We start from the raw sequence: 15,598 nt of genomic DNA, 5'->3' as shown, positions 1-15,598 counted from the left end.
CCATGGTGGCCACACTGGGTTTCTTGATGTACTAGATAACATGCTCAGAAGACCCAGGCAAATTGGATACACTCTCATCAACACTGGGTATCTATGGAATTGCTTACAATAGCAGGAAAAACAGCAGCACAAACAATGTAACTTGGAGATGTGTCCTTGAATCAGTTTTTAAATATACTTTGCTTCTGTGTGATCATATCACAGTGGCTTGCAAAATAGAGGTCCAAATGCAAACTTTTAAAAATGTTCTTTAAAGTACAAAGCCAATCCTCAACTTCTCAGGACAGGAGAACCCAGGTGCTGTGTTTTTCTTTGGGAAGGAGAGGGACTGGTGACGAACCACAGACAGCTTCTCCAATCTGGGGGCGGGGGTGTCTTTATAAGTTGTTGGACTTCAACTCCCATCAGCCCCAGCTAGCACCACAGTCAGTGGTCAGGGATGATGGGAACTGTAGTCCAGCAATGCCTAGAGGAAAAATATTGGGGATAAGCAAGGTGTTTTCGTAACATTTTCCTAGTTCAAATTAAAATTGGCTCTTTTCTGTGCTGCATGATGGATGGGGACACAATGGCATTTTAAGACTCACTAGAGGAAACAGCCTTATGGTGATGACAATATATATCCATTTCTTAAATGTATTAATGTGTCTTTCTAAACATGTACTGAATGCAATGCACAAAAGAAGTTTTTTAAAATAAAAACCCCAGATTGTAAGAAATCAAAATTTAAACGATTGAGTACTTGTAAGTAATGTCAGGGGATCCAGGATCCTATCACAACAGTGAAAGGTTTTCACATTGCTGCTAAAGCAGTACAGTGGTACCTCGGGTTAAGTACTTAATTCGTTGTGGAGGTCTGTTCTTAACCTGAAACTGTTCTTAACCTGAAGCACCACTTTAGCTAATGGGGCCTCCTGCTGCCGCTGCACCGCTGCTGCACGAGTTCTGTTCTCATCCTGAAGCAAAGTTCTTAACCCAAGGTAATATTTCTGGGTTAGCGGAGTCTGTAACCTGAAGCGTATGCAACCCGAGGTACCACTGTAATTTTAATGTGGCTTGATGGATCTTTGTCCAGGACTGCAGTGTCACCTTTCAGAAGACCCTGCCCTTTTGGCACTGCACATGAGATCCAGAGTAAGGCGTCTCCCAAAGAATTTTGGAGCCTGAAAAGATTTGTATGGGGAACAGCTCATAGCTGTGAGGCCAAATTCATGTACAAAAGTGTTTCAGAAAAGCAACAGAAGTTTTTGACGAATAGCATGGGCAGTTGTTCCTTTCTGAAATATGCTCATGTGGTGTGATACTTTAAGAACGTGAGCAGAGGATTAGCTACTTCTTCCAAGCTGCAGCTCTATGTACAGGACGCACACTGACTTCTTTACCCCTCTGCAGGGTGGCCCCAGTTCTACATTGCCAGCTAAATCAAAAATTATCTCAAAACTTGAGTGCTGATCTGGCATTGGTGATACCGCAGAGAGTTTGGGGCTTGTCTGTGTGCATGTGCGCATGGTCATGTGCACTTGTGTGCGTGTGTCTAAATGCTTGCACCACACACCATAATGCCAAATGAAATTGCAAGTCCAAAGCATGTCAAAAGAGCAGCCCCTGCTGGAGCCAACCAAAGGCTCATGCAGCACCCTGTTTTCCACCCTGGCCAGCCTGATGTCCCCATGGGAAGACCACAAGCAGGACATGAGGGCAACAGCATTCTCCTGCTTGTGATCCCTAGCAAGTGGTATTCAGAGGCAGACGCCTGCTGACCCTGGAGGTAACTTAGGTCCCCAAATATGGCTTTTTATTGCTGTAAACAGAGAGCAAACATAGCCCACAGCAGGACTGGCATATACTAACTTTTATTACATGTAATTCAATGGTCCTTGTGGAACTTTGAGTTGCATGCCAGCTGTTGGAGCTTGCTCCACAGCCTTCATCATCTTTGGGATGCAACCAGGTGACAGGACAGGGCAGGAATTTTGCAGGAGGGACCAGAGCAGTGGCCTTTTTCCATGGTAGCAAGGGTAATCAAACAAAATCAAATGGGAATGGGTGATGGGGGCAGTGGGTGGGTGGGAGGGAGAAGATAATATTTGGTGTAAAGACGACAAATTTATGCATGTCCAATTAACATTGTACATCACCACAACCCAGAAATGGCCAGAAAAGGGGGCATAACAGGGGTGGGGGCATTGACACACGTGAGGGTCAGAAATTACCCCCCCACCAAACGGTTGTTGCCTGTAGTTCTGCACATCTATATCTTAACTTGTATGCTAGTTGGGAGGGAGGGAGGGAGGGAGGGAGGGAGGGAGGGAGGGGGGGAGGGACCCATACTAGAGGCCCTGAGAATTCTGCTCCAGTCCTGCGTCTCGGCAGAGCTGCAACATCAAAATAGACAGTGGGGCAGATGAAGGAGGGGGAAACAGCTCATAAAGCGCAGGGAGGGGAGCCTCGGGTGATACGCCACAGTCTCACAGGGATTCGCACAGCATCATAAACAATCCCTCAGCCCCTTTGATATCTCCTGCTCACAGGGAAAGATGAGAACCAGATGGGAGCCAACTATAGTTCTGGCCACTCTCAGCGCTAAGCCCCTTTGAAAGCAGGTTGTAAAACATGATGGATTTGAAATGACAAAGGGAGTTTGGCCGACTCTCCCCAACCCTTGGCTTGCAGGAATCCCCACCATCTCCTGCTAGAGCTCTCCAGTATTGCCATAAGGAGTTCTCCCCTGAGAATGCTTTCCCCAGCCTTCAAAGAGGGCTCTTCTGCTCCTAACTGGGAATTTTTGTCATTTAAAACCTTGTGAATATGGGTGAATGTGGTATGTAAATACTGGAAGCAGCCACTGCTTAAATCCTGGTAGGTTTCCAAGGGCTTATTCATACTGCATTGCACTTCAGACAGTGTAACCTCCTGACTGCTTGAGCTGATGTGTCCACCAGTGCCCCAGTTGCTCAGGGAACAAAGTTGGTCAGTCAGGAGGAAAACTGGGAAAACTGAACTACCTGTGTAAGACTAAGTTCTGGGAAGCTGGTTGGGAAGAGACCTTAGAAGGTAGAGAAATTATAGGTCAGAGTGCTCAGAGGAAGGGTGGCTGAAAGAAAAGGGGAGAAACAGAGAAACCTGAAGGAAGGGCAGGTAGAATAGAGGCTTGAGGGCTGTGGGCCATGGAGATAAGAGAGCATGAGGTTGGTAGGCCTCGTCCCTGGGAGGGTCCTGTGCTTTTATGAGAGGGATGGGGACTGGAGGCCCTCCAGATGTTGTTTGACTCCAGCAGAAGGGAACATTCTGCCAGCTCTGCCACCTCCCATTTCCGCAATATTGTGACTGGGCAATCATAAAGAAGCAGTGAGGGAGAGTGCTGGGTTCCGTTTATCAGTTTGAATGGATCAGTCAATTCTTGGGCTAGTTTTATTTCAGGGATCTGGTGGATGATACAAACTTGCTGTCATTTGTGGACAAACATTTGCATCGCCCATATTCTTTTCTTTCTTTTTCTTGGTGGAGGCACCAAACACCTATCACTCCTGGGCCCTTGTGATGTAGCAATCCATTCACGGTCACATGGTGAGTGCATGTGGTACTGTTCTACAGATGAGACCTGTCAGCACTTGTGAAATGGGGCTTCCCCTCTCTCCTCTTCATACCCCACACTCTCCCCATATCTGCTTACTTGAACAGATTTTTAGAGGGCATGTGGGCAGAGGGAGGAGAGAGGGAGAACATTCCTATGCACAAGTAGAAATCCTTGCACCAAAGAAATGTTTGCTTTAGCTTTGCTGTTGGCATCCGTCTGTCTCGAGAGACAATGGAGTGTGCCTCCAGGGGAGAAGTCAAACCACTAGAGAATCACAGCTCCTGCTGTGGCTGCTGAGACTGGCAACTCGTAACTGCTACCTCCTGCATTGTTTTCACTGCATTCACAGCACCAAAGTGACCTCTCTGGGATGCAAGCCTGGGCAGTGTGTCTGGAGGTCCTGGGCTGCCCAGGTGACAAACCCCACTCTAAGCCAAGTGATGTGGTCCACAGGAAAGCAGAGCAAGATGTTTGTCACCAGTTTGGCTGCAGGAGTTACAGGAAGGAGGCGTACAAGGCACCATCCAACCATCTTAGGAACTCTTGTGTAGGGTTACAGATGGGTAGCCGTGTTGGTCTGCCATAGTCGAAATAAAAAAATTCCTTCCTGTAGCACCTTAAAGACCAACTAAGTTAGTTCTTGGTATAAGCTTTCGTGTGCATGCACACTTCTTCAGATACACTGAAACAGAAGTTACCAGATCCTTCTATATATTGAGAAGGTGGGGAGGGGTATTACTTAGAAGGGTGGTGGGAATCGGAGATTGGCAGATAGCTGAGATGAGCCTGTTGACGACTCTTAACGACTGTAATAGGTCTTACAGGAAAAGGCAAGGGGTGAGAAGGTGAGAAATGGCTTAGTCATGTATAATGAGATAAGAATCCGATGTCTCTGAGAGACATCGGATTCTTATCTCATTATACATGACTAAGCCATTTCTCACCTTCTCACCCCTTGCCTTTTCCTGTAAGACCTATTACAGTCGTTAAGAGTCGTCAACAGGCTCATCTCAGCTATCTGCCAATCTCCGATTCCCACCACCCTTCTAAGTAATACCCCTCCCCACCTTCTCAATATATAGAAGGATCTGGTAACTTCTGTTTCAGTGTATCTGAAGAAGTGTGCATGCACACGAAAGCTTATACCAAGAACTAACTTAGTTGGTCTTTAAGGTGCTACAGGAAGGAATTTTCTTGTGTAGGGTTTACTCTTTACCCTTTTCTTCTCCCAAATATGTCCCACAGGGCGTTCACTTTAGCACTACACAAGATTCTACCCAAAGCTGCTAAGTCAGGATTTGAAGTCAGGTCTCCAGAAGCAAAAAATCACTATTTGTTGAACCACACTGGCTATAAAACAATGTTGCTTGGCTTGCATTCCTCAATTCTGAGATACCTCCTGCCTCAGGGATGCAGACCCTGTGCCCCTCCAGATGTTGCTGGCTCTCATCAGCCCCGGCTCACATGGTGAATAGTCAGGGATGATAGGAGCTGCAATCCAACAGAATCTGGAGGGACACAAGTTCCCCCAACCTGTCCTATCTCCTACCCACTTTCCCCTAACAAGGGGCTGTCTTTCCAGGGTTGTGCAGAAGAGATTCAATCAACAGAAGCTCACCTCCTCGGCTGCTCCGCTTCCAGGGAAGAAGTTGCCATCATCATGGCGATGCAAAGACATGTAGAGGACATTTGGGTCCCTGTAGAACACTTGCTGAGTCCCATTGCCATGGTGAACATCCTGAGGAGGAGCAGGAAGAGGGCAAGACAATGTGAGAGAATGCTGTTATTATTATTATTACTGATTAGATTTCTGATTCGCTCTCCACTACAAAGTCACGGGATGGGTTACAACAATTTAAAAATGCAATATTAAAAACAGTTTAAACAGATTACAATCCAAACACCAGGGTGGTGCCCTAAAATAAATATCTCAGGGGTTAAAGGCCAGGTGTGTAAAGAGATGCATCTTCAGCATCCAACGAAAAGTACAGAAAGAGGATTCTGGATGTACCTCGTTCTGGAGGGGTGGGAGTGGGAAGCTGCTGGCCATCTACTCTCACTGCCTCGCCTGCTTGAGGAACCCTAAGCTTACATTCTACATCTCTGCACGAATCATGGGAAACCAACCTGCAGTCTTGAGAAGACGGAGAAAGACCAGCTTGGAGACTCACCCAATCTATGATAAGAATCTTGTTGATTTTCCCTTTCTGCTGAAGCTGCCTGGCTGCAATTGCCACTGAATTGAAGAAGCAGAAGCCCCTGGCAAGGAAGGAGGAAGGCAAGAAGGTCAGCATCCAAGACAGACAGTGCCCTGGGGTACTCCCCCACCCCCCACACCTGGGGCACCCAAGGCTCTCCCTTGTGCACCGTTGCCTCCATGGAATGGACTACTCCCTGTCCCTTGTCAAAGGCAAGTCTTATAATATGGACCAAATTTTGACATTACTCAAGAGGACCAGATCACAAGCAGCAAAGGTGATGAAATCTGTTGCGCTATTCCTTTTTTTAAAAAAATAATTTTTATTAACTGACCAATCAAATCAAATCAAATCACATCACATAAATTCCGAATTACAAAGCCGAATTTTAAATTTTGTTGAGGGGACCCATATTTCAAGATCCGAAGGGGGATTCTGATCATCTTCTTGCTACTGCGTTAATCTCCAAATCAGTCCAAACAAAGTTCATAATTCTATCCAGTCTTATCTTGCTGTTTCCACATCTCATCTTGTTCGTATATTTTCTCTTTTTTCTTTATGATCTCTTCTGATAATCTCCTTAAGCCGATAAACACCAATAATAATCCTGTGTGAATTTTCCGTTCATCCAATCCTCAAATCGAGATGGTTTCCATATATCATTGCATTCATAGATAACATCACTCTTTCCATCATTAATCACAGAACTGTCGTTCTTAAGTCCCTCTGAGGAGTTTCACCCACAATATAAAAACAGCTCTATTTCTCCTCCCAGACTTAAGTCCTCCGACAGAACTTCCCAATATGGCGACAGTATTTTTAACTGTGTCATTCCAAAGCCCTTATACATTCCACGCTCTTCTTAAAGCATGCTTTGGTTAGAAAGTTTATCTCCACACAGACATAAATCCACAGCTTAAGTCCTTCAAACGACATTTCTGACTTGTGAGGGGGGGGATTCTTGTTTAATCACATAGAGGAAAGAAAGGAAAGTTTTCCCCCCCTCCCCCATCCAGTCCTTTTGCCATACCGAGTCTTGGTGTATCTTCATCTGGTTAATTCTTGTTCCTCCAACTCGTCTTGTTTATCAGAGATCTCTTCTGTTAGCAGTCTTTACTCCCCCTCCTTCCTTGAAATATGTGCATTCGCTTCCTCCTAATTGTTTCTTTTGAAGTTCTTGCAGCTAGTGGCGCGGACCAGAGACAGTGTCCAGGAGCGCCGAGATCCCACAGGAGGGCATTCTGCCTAGTGCCCCCATCCCCACAAATTCGGGGGTGGTATAGGGCACAGCAGGCAAGGGCAGCCCCCCCAATCCTGGGGGGGGGGTAGGGAGGCTATTTACTCCCATCACAGCCTCCAAATTACCTTGTGTGGGTCGGAGAGATGTTGTGGTCAGCCATCTTCTGATGCGCCCCTAGTGCCCCCCCCCGCACTATTCCATTCATGCACCTCTTTCGGACTCCACAAAAGTGCGTCACAAGGACACATTTTTGACCCCCTCACCACCAGAAAACTGTTTTCTCCTGGAGACTTGCCAAAGCCTGAGCTCAGCATCAGGTGGTGACATGCATGTGTGAATGAGCAACCAGGGGTCAGACACCACATGCAAACCTTTCACATTGTCTCAGACACCATGCTTTTCACTGGAACCTTTTCATGTGCTGAGCTGAGAGCCAACAGGTGCTGTGCACTGAAGTGATGCAACTCACATGTCTGCACCAAGGTGAATCCTTCAAGTGCCGTTGTTTCTTGTACAGGCCAAGACTTTCAGCACTTTCTATAGGTTAAGACTAGCATCTCAAATGGTGCCTGGATTGCAACTGGGAAATGGTGCAAAGTCTGGAGCACTGGGATGATGGGCTCAAAGGGCACCTTCTCATTAGGATGAAAAGCTGTTGACGCAGGAAGGAGAGGACAAAGGGCCAGATTGGACAAAGGGCAAGCTATCGCAAGCTGCACAAAACCTCCAGTTAGCACAACGTGGTTCTGGGAGAAACCCTTAAAGAGCATGTGGGGGAGGAGAGAGGGGGTTGTTCTGTCTGGCAAGCAGAAATGCTTCTGCAGATGGAACTATCATAACAGCACAAAAGAAATTCCTCCCTGAGAGGTGCAGTCCTTACATTGCAGTTGAGGGGTCTGCATGGTGTCCAGGAGGTCGTACAACAGCAAAGCCATTCTGCAAAAAAAATTATAGAAAACAAAAAATGGGTGACTGGTTTGATAAACAGCATTGCGACATCATTGCTATTACAGTTGCTGTCATTACTAATATCTACATTGCTTAAAATAAAACAAGTGCTTCAAGGATATTTTAAAGGTCTGAGTATCAAATCATAGATATTGGATGAGTAATCATAAGTGAAGTGGTTTTTGACTTCTACTTGTTTCGAATCATGTCTGAATATATGTGGCTGTAAGTTAAATAACTGGATTTTCTTCTGTTTTCTTTTTCTTTTGCCTTGGTCTCATTATTCTTTAGATGTAGTTACTGTACTTACTGTATTCATTACATTTCAAAGGCACATCACAGCCAAAGCAAAGCGCTTCTGTCACTTAGGTGACTATTTCTAGCATCTGACAAGATCGGCTTTGGGCCCCAAACAGAATAAATGAGGTTTGGTGTGTTTGTTTGTGTGTTAGGACCCCCCCCCAATAAATGAGTTGGCCTTAAAGATGCCATATCACTCTTTATTGGTTTTTTGAAGCAACATACTAAGAAGGCTGTTCCTTTGGGTAAGATCTGGCCGATTTTGGTGGGAAAGACTTAAACCTGTGCTTGACTATTCCACTGAAATGGTTAGACAAAGAAGCGCTTAACTCAGTTCCCATTTAAATCCAGATGAAAACTGAGTCGTGACTAAGATGAGTCCCACTGATTTCCAATGGGAAACAAGTGCACTTTGCTTGCTCTGGATCCAACCTATTAAACAAAATGTGCTGATGAAAATACTGGCATTTTGAGAAAGGTGTTTTGTATAACATGATCTCTTAAACACTCTTGGAACAGAAAGAATGTTATCTAAGAAATGTGTAACTCTGGTTTGATAATATATTATAAAACCTGTCAGGCATGATTCATTTAAAACAAATGCTGTTTCTGATTTATTTGCCTCTCTTGTAGTTTGGGGTGGCTTTATAAAATCAGTTATAACACTGCTCACTCCATCAAACTATACATCTAAAGGAAATAACAGCAAACTCATGTAAACACAATTTAAAACTGACAGACATATACCACATTGAGGATTAAAGCTATACATTTAAACGTTTGCCCTCACTCTCAGCTGATTTTGTTTGCCCTTGGTGATGTCATCAATACTTAAATGTGACACCATCACAGCCATTATGTTTGCCCTGAGTGACTGGGTTCACTCTACTGGGGGCGGGATGTGCCAAAAGTAGGCAATGAGAAGGGAAACGAGCAGCAGTGAATAGGCTTGAAAAAGCTGACCATTAAAGGGGTGGGATGTGGGGGTGTTTTTTTTTTGGGGGGGGGGAGTATTTTCCCTCATCAAGAGAGAGAGAGAAATTCAGCCTGAAAATGGAAATAGGTAAACATTCAGATTAGCCTTAATTAAAATGTCCCTAGTGCAATTGCCAAATGTCTGTGAATAGAAATGGGCACCCCCCCAACTGAAAACCCAGCAAAAGGAAACATTGCTATACCTCCTCTGAAGTTTATGCCAAAGCCTTGGGGCCACTACAGAAAAGGCACTCCTCCTCCCAGCTGCCATTGTGACTTCACTGCAGGATGTGATTTTTGAGCAAGACCTTACTGTGAGTTCCTAATAGCAGCAATTTCTCACAGTAAGTCTACTGGAACAGTCTCCCCTCTCTTCAGATGCGTGTGTGTTCTGCACCATAACAAATCAAAACTTTTGAGAAACTCTAATCAGCCTCATCAGATTGCAAATCACATCTATTTCCACACATCTGCTGAGTTTTGCATCAGCTTTTCAGATTCCTGGTTTATTAAATGGCTTGGAATATCTGACAGTGAAACTGGAGACAGAATGGATGAAGGACTAGCTATAGAAAGGCATTCCTTGATCCACCCTCCACCCCATGCAAAAATGAGGACTAGACACAAAGAAAGAAAGAAAGGAAGGAAGGAAGGAAGGAAGGAAGGAAGGAAGGGTGGGTTATAGCCAACATGGGTCATAACCAGAGTTGATCCAGTCTAATCAGTGGCCACAGATTCCAATGGGTCTGCTCTGCATCTGACTAATGATGGATATCACCCAAAGAAATATGAGATGCTGAGGACAAAGAATATAAATAGCCTGTCTATGCATTTGCGGGAATCATCTCCATGCCTTTGTCTTTTCCAAGCCACTTCCAGAAGTGTATTTCTCTGCTATGAACTCAGAGCCTACAAACTGTAGAGACTTCGGCCCTATACACCAGGGGTGGCTGGTTTGGGGGCCTCATCCAACACCTGCAAGCAAATTTTTTCTCCCCCTCTTAGCACTCTGACAATTTGGGTGGTGGCAGCAAAAAGAAAGAAAAGGACAAAAATAGACAGTGCTGTGGAGAGGTTTGTTGAAATTCTGTGCAATTCTGCTCAGAGATTCTCTGCAGAATCTGCAGAGACACGTGCTCCTTCGTGGAAGGAGGGCTGCCCTGCCTTCCTGTCATCCTCTTACCTTGAGCTGCCTGCTGGCCACTTTGAAGGCCAGTTCTGTGACGCTGCCAGCTGCCCAGCGTGCCGCATTGCTGGAGTGCAGCTCGTTCCAGATGGTGTCGCTGTCCACCTGGACGCAGGAGGAAATGAAGAGAGGTTAGCCCACAGCGCCTTGGTGAAGGGCCCCCATCTAATCCCAGATCACACAATGGCAGGATAGGAGCACACAGGGCTATAAAAGCACTGGAAAGACCCCCCAGGGCAGACCTTTAACTTTGGCCCAAGGAGGTTTGGATTCAAACACCAACTCCGCTCAGAGGTCACTGAACGGCCCAGGATAAGTCACCTTCCAGACTTAGTTCTCTGCCTATTAAAAAGGCATTTTCAAGGAATCTGCCTCACAGGGCTGCTGTGAGGGCAAATAAGAATCGCTCAGCACTTTGCATGCAAAAAGTGCTCATTCATGATTAACCATGGAAATGTGGTCCCCAACAAATCAAAGTTTTTGTGGGGCTCCCACAGCCTTAACACCATCCTCCCCCCCAAGGCTGCAGTCCAGTGGGGCTCGACTTGCCCAGTACAACCCCCTCTAGGCAACAAAGTAGGGGCAGGAAGAACCCATTCTTTTTACCTTCTTGATTCTATTTGATTTTTTCCCCAAAAAACAAACATCTTGGTTTGATCAGGATCACGTCATCGGCAAAGTAAGAGCCGGAAAACCTCAGAGATTCTCTTCTGATCAACTCCATGTGTGAGCAGAACCCCCCTTCTGCCTGACTGCTCCGGGCGCGCTTCTCTCGCTCTCCCTCTCTTTCTCTCTGGGTGCAGGGGGGCGGGGGGGGGAGGGGGAGAGGAGCCAAGGCCCATCCGTAAGGACAAGGGGAAGGAAGAGGAATGAAGGTACAGAGAGGCCCAAGAGAAAGAGCGCGCAAGAGGTTAAAGAGAAGGAGAACAGGGCTGGGCTGGGAGGCAGCATCCTGGAAAAGAGAGCGAGAAAAAAACAAAAACAGAAAACAGAAGAGGCACGCAAGAAGGCCATGAACAAAAGTGAGCGTGGCAGAGCGCCCAGAGGGAGGGGGGACACAAGAGACAGAGAGAAGGAGGGATGGGGAAGATCCCCCCCAAACTAACCCTATTCCCACCTCAGAGGCAATGAGGGGGCTCCCAAACTGTGACCAGGGGGCCACCCGCAGTCTGCGAGCTTCACTCAGGTGGCCCACGGTGTGTCCGCATTTAATACTCATGTTAATTTTTTAATTGTCTTTTCATTGCTTCTTTTATTTCTCATATTGTATTTTATGGGACTCATTTTTAATGCAATAAAATAAAATGTAAGGAACAAAAGAAGCAAGAAAAATGCAATTAAAAAATCATACAGCATCTAGCACATTGCTAAAACAGGCACAACAGAACCATTAAGTCTGTCAAGACCCTCATCAATTTCTGTGGGTGGGGGGAGCTGTAGGTTTGGCAGGGCTATGTCTGAGCTCCAAAGCTGAAGAGGCAGCCACAATGGAAATACATGTGCATTTGAAGATGTAGGTGATGTGTGGATGATCACCCCCTTAAAGCTATTGATTTCTGGAAGTTGCAAGCATAAGGCCTAGTTCTAACAGAGATGGTAAGCACATGCACAGGCTGTACCATTTCAGAGGAGGCTCACCTGGTAAAATCCTCCCCCATACAAAAAACCAAATAAAAATAATGCAAACCTGTCCTATGTAGTACACTAGATGTCATGGAACAGCCTTGTCTTGGCATCTAGTTTTCTATGCTGACTAATGTACAGAGGAGCATCCTGCCATGTGAGGGCCCCCCTTCCCACCACATCTGCAGTCTGAAGTGGGGCAGCACCAGTTTAAGACTTTAGTGAGAAGCAGGCCTTTGAAGCGGGGTGGCCAGCTGAAAAAATGGACAATTGCTGTGTAGAAGCCAGAGCTTCACCAGGAGTAGCATGTCAGGTGAATGATATCTGGTGAAATGCCTTCTTCTGCACCAAGTTCTGGGGAGCCTGTCCTTTTCTGCACTCAGTCACCCTACCGGTGCTGGCAGTGAGGTGGCGATGGGGAGAGCATATGGAAGAAGGGAGCCTTGTCTAGGATGGGCTGAACCTCTTGGTCCGGCTTCAGAAATGTTTTGCCTGAATCAGATTTTAAAGGACATCCACCCAGATCCCACCAAAAGCTCTGGCTGGTGTTCTGGATATCTTCAGGCTCTGCAAATGGATTACGGGGTGATCACCAGGCCCTGTTGCAGATGCCCAGAGGCAGCTCTTGTGGGATCTGGTGTCACCAACAATGTCATTGTGACCTCACAATGCTCTGGCAAACCCTGTCTGTGTGTAGCAAAGTCCAGCATGGCCAACAGGCTTACTGGAACCTGCTTTATCTGGTGGCAAGATGCTGCCAAGGCACAGTGCTGGAGCCAGAACACACCAGGGGGGATTCTGGTTGGGGTGGAGGCCATTTGACTCTCTGTGGGATGGTTTATGGGGCACTTTACCAAAGCCCCCCCCCTCCCACCCCAGCCAGGATGTTGGAAAGAGGCCGGTGCACAGGAAGAAGGAGGTAAGTGGCTGGGCACAAAGAGAAGCCCAAGGGAAGGGGGCTCTCTTCACTGGCCTGTTCCCTTGAGCCAGAGAGAGGCCTCCTCAAAGCAAGAGCTTCTTGCTTGCTGGTGAGCAAGGGTGGCTGGGTGTGGTGGGCAGCCACATAACAAGGGCTGGGGAAGGACTCTTGATCCTCTGTAGTCAGAGACAGGGACAGCCAGAATGAGAAAGGACAGGACAGGAATATATATCCCCTATTCCTTTGACGGAGCCTAAGGATTGCGTCACCCCCTTAGTCATATCCTCCTCTTGCCTGCGCTGATGTTGCATCAAGGAACAGCTGGCGGGGAGGGGAGACGGGAGAATTGTGCCGTGTGGATACAATGAGGAGCCAGTGCATTGGTGCAACATGGGTCCCCCCCCCCACTGTCACCCCCCTTCCAACCCCCACTGGCCACTCTTGCTTACATCATTGCCTATCCTAGGGAGGGGTAGCTAGGCTGCAGGCCAGAACTCACTGCAACTTAAACTTTCAAGCTGTCCCCTGACACCCACCCACCCACGTTTATCCCAGTTGAATGCCTCCTCCATTTTGTGCCAGCCTAGCACACAAGCTGACTTCAGAAGGGAGAGCCCCTCACTGGGCGAGGCAAGGTTTGGGAGGGCATCTTTGATGAGAAGAATCTGGTTTGACAGGGAAGAAGCTTACCCCAACCCCACCACAGGGGAGCATGACAAACATCCGCTGGGAAAGGATTCCTGTGAGAGAAAAGAGAGAAGAAGAAAGGGACTGAGGGTGCAGAGGAGCATCTTATGTGCATAACTGCATTGTAAAACATCCCTTTAGAGCACAACTTCTGACTACAGGCCTCTTTGTTTCCTCTCAGCCTTGGGTTGGAGGCAAGGGGTGGCATGCCTTGGCTCCTACCTGCTAGCTTTCCGTTGTCCAGCTTCAGGCGGCTGAGGGGGTTGGTGCCATACAGCAGCACGTGGCGCTCCGTGTGGACGGACTGCAGCTCCTCCAGAGTGGCCTTGCGCCCCCGCAGACACTGGCAGAGAAACAAGTGGCTGTATTAAGTCAAGAGAGCACAAGGGCCAGCGGCAGGCAAAGAGGTCCCGCAAGGAAGAAGATCTGGAGTGCTAATCAGAGCAGAAGTCTAGGTGGTTCTGACACAAGGGGCGCAATCTATGGAGGGGAATTTTGCCACATGCAAGTGCTGTTCAAATGAGCAGCGTGCCAAAAAAAGGCTTGGCTGGCCTTGTTCTTCATCTCAGGCTCTTCCCAGCTGCCTCCCCACACTCAATGAGTTCTTAAGTCCTCCTCTTCTGCTGACACTTCACCTGCCAAGATGCCACCATGTTTCAACCTTGGCTAGATGTTTTTTCCCTGGTTCAATGGCATGGAAAAAGTAAACTGCCATTGCCTAGCAACCTCAGAGTGACTGAGCCAGTCATGTTTGATTCTTAAGTGGGAGGTATGTTTGGCACCCAGACCTGAGGTTTCCTGGACCATTCTAAAGCCTGCCTTGCAGTTGCTAGGTAAAGAGGGGAGCAAAGAAAAGGATCTACACAGGGAATCCAATTGTTCCAAAGAAAAATGGCTGCTCATAAATTTCCCAAAAATGTGTGAATGCTTTGGTGAAACACACATCTGCCCAGCATCTGCAGAGCGGGCGTCTTCAGAAAATGTGGCAGTGTTCACTTGCAGGATAGGAATTACAGAGCCTGAGAATGCTTTGCTGCTCAGTGAGTCAACAACTTTTGAATTAACAGGGCCATCCTGCGACACTCATAATTATTTTACGTGCACGTTGGGGAACAAACATTTTAACTGTGGAAATATGCATTGTTTTACTGTTTTCTTTTCTGAAGGGCATCTTAGTCACTGGTTAGAATAAGTGCTGTCAGCTAGCATGGGTGGGGAAGGGAACAAGGACAGCACTGGGGATCCAGGGTCCCTGTTGTCCTATGATGGTTTCTCTGTGAAGAGCAGGTTTTTCTGCCTTTCATCTTGGGTTGAGGGCCTCAAAAACTTTCCTACTTTCCTCTCCTCTTATAGTGTTCTCTCTCCCCCCCCCCCACACACTCAAACACACACACTCAAACGCAGGCTTGTTGGGGAATTGGGGAGGAAGAGGGTAGATTCAGGAAAATACACACTTTTTTATTTTGCAGCTTGTTTTTTGGCCCATTCTATAAAAGGGCTCCCTTGGCCAATAAAGCAAGATGAGCGCCGCAACCCCAGAGTTGTCCGCGACTGGACCTAATGGTCAGGGGTCCCTTTACCTTTATAAAAGTTTAAACTAATAAAAGCTCACTTTAAAAAACACTAATCATGCCAGGCTCCTATAGATTTTATTTAGTAGTTGGCCCCCACCTTATCTCCAAGGAGTTCAAGGTGGTGACATATGCAGTTCCATCCCCTCTCCATTTTATCCTCACAACAACCCTTTGGGGTAGGTTAGGCTAAGAGACAGTGATTGGCCCAAGGTCACCCAGGGAGCTGCATGGCTGAGTGGAGATTGGAACCCTGGTCTGCCAGGTCCTAGTCCGACACTCTAAGCACTGCACCGCCTTGGGAAATGTAGTTCTGTGTGGGAGGCTACAGATCTCTACTGGAGAATTCTCATCACTCTCACCAAACTACAATT

General features: G+C 47.0%; 1 protein-coding gene across 8 annotated transcripts in view; it reads right to left on the bottom strand.

Annotated features, from left to right (window-relative positions):
• The window catches only part of HDAC7 (histone deacetylase 7), a 181,232-nt gene that overhangs the window by 12,455 nt on the left and 153,179 nt on the right, over positions 1-15,598 (bottom strand). For 7 of the 8 annotated variants that reach the window (XM_080989854.1, XM_080989855.1, XM_080989852.1 and 4 more), the window contains 6 exons: positions 13,876-13,996; positions 13,657-13,706; positions 10,422-10,529; positions 7,896-7,951; positions 5,749-5,836; positions 5,196-5,315 (listed from right to left, as the gene is read on the bottom strand). In XM_080989854.1, coding sequence (XP_080845980.1) covers positions 5,196-5,315; positions 5,749-5,836; positions 7,896-7,951; positions 10,422-10,529; positions 13,657-13,706; positions 13,876-13,996 — 543 coding nt within the window. Of the gene's footprint in view, positions 1-5,195; positions 5,316-5,748; positions 5,837-7,895; positions 7,952-10,421; positions 10,530-11,030; positions 11,377-13,656; positions 13,707-13,875; positions 13,997-15,598 lie in introns of those variants that run through there. The other variant, XR_013981400.1, reaches the window with a different exon arrangement.

The sequence above is a fragment of the Podarcis pityusensis genome (assembly GCF_964106645.2).
Source record: "Podarcis pityusensis genome assembly, chromosome: 2".
NCBI lineage: Eukaryota > Metazoa > Chordata > Lepidosauria > Squamata > Lacertidae > Podarcis > Podarcis pityusensis.
This window is presented reverse-complemented; position numbering and strand designations above follow the sequence as displayed.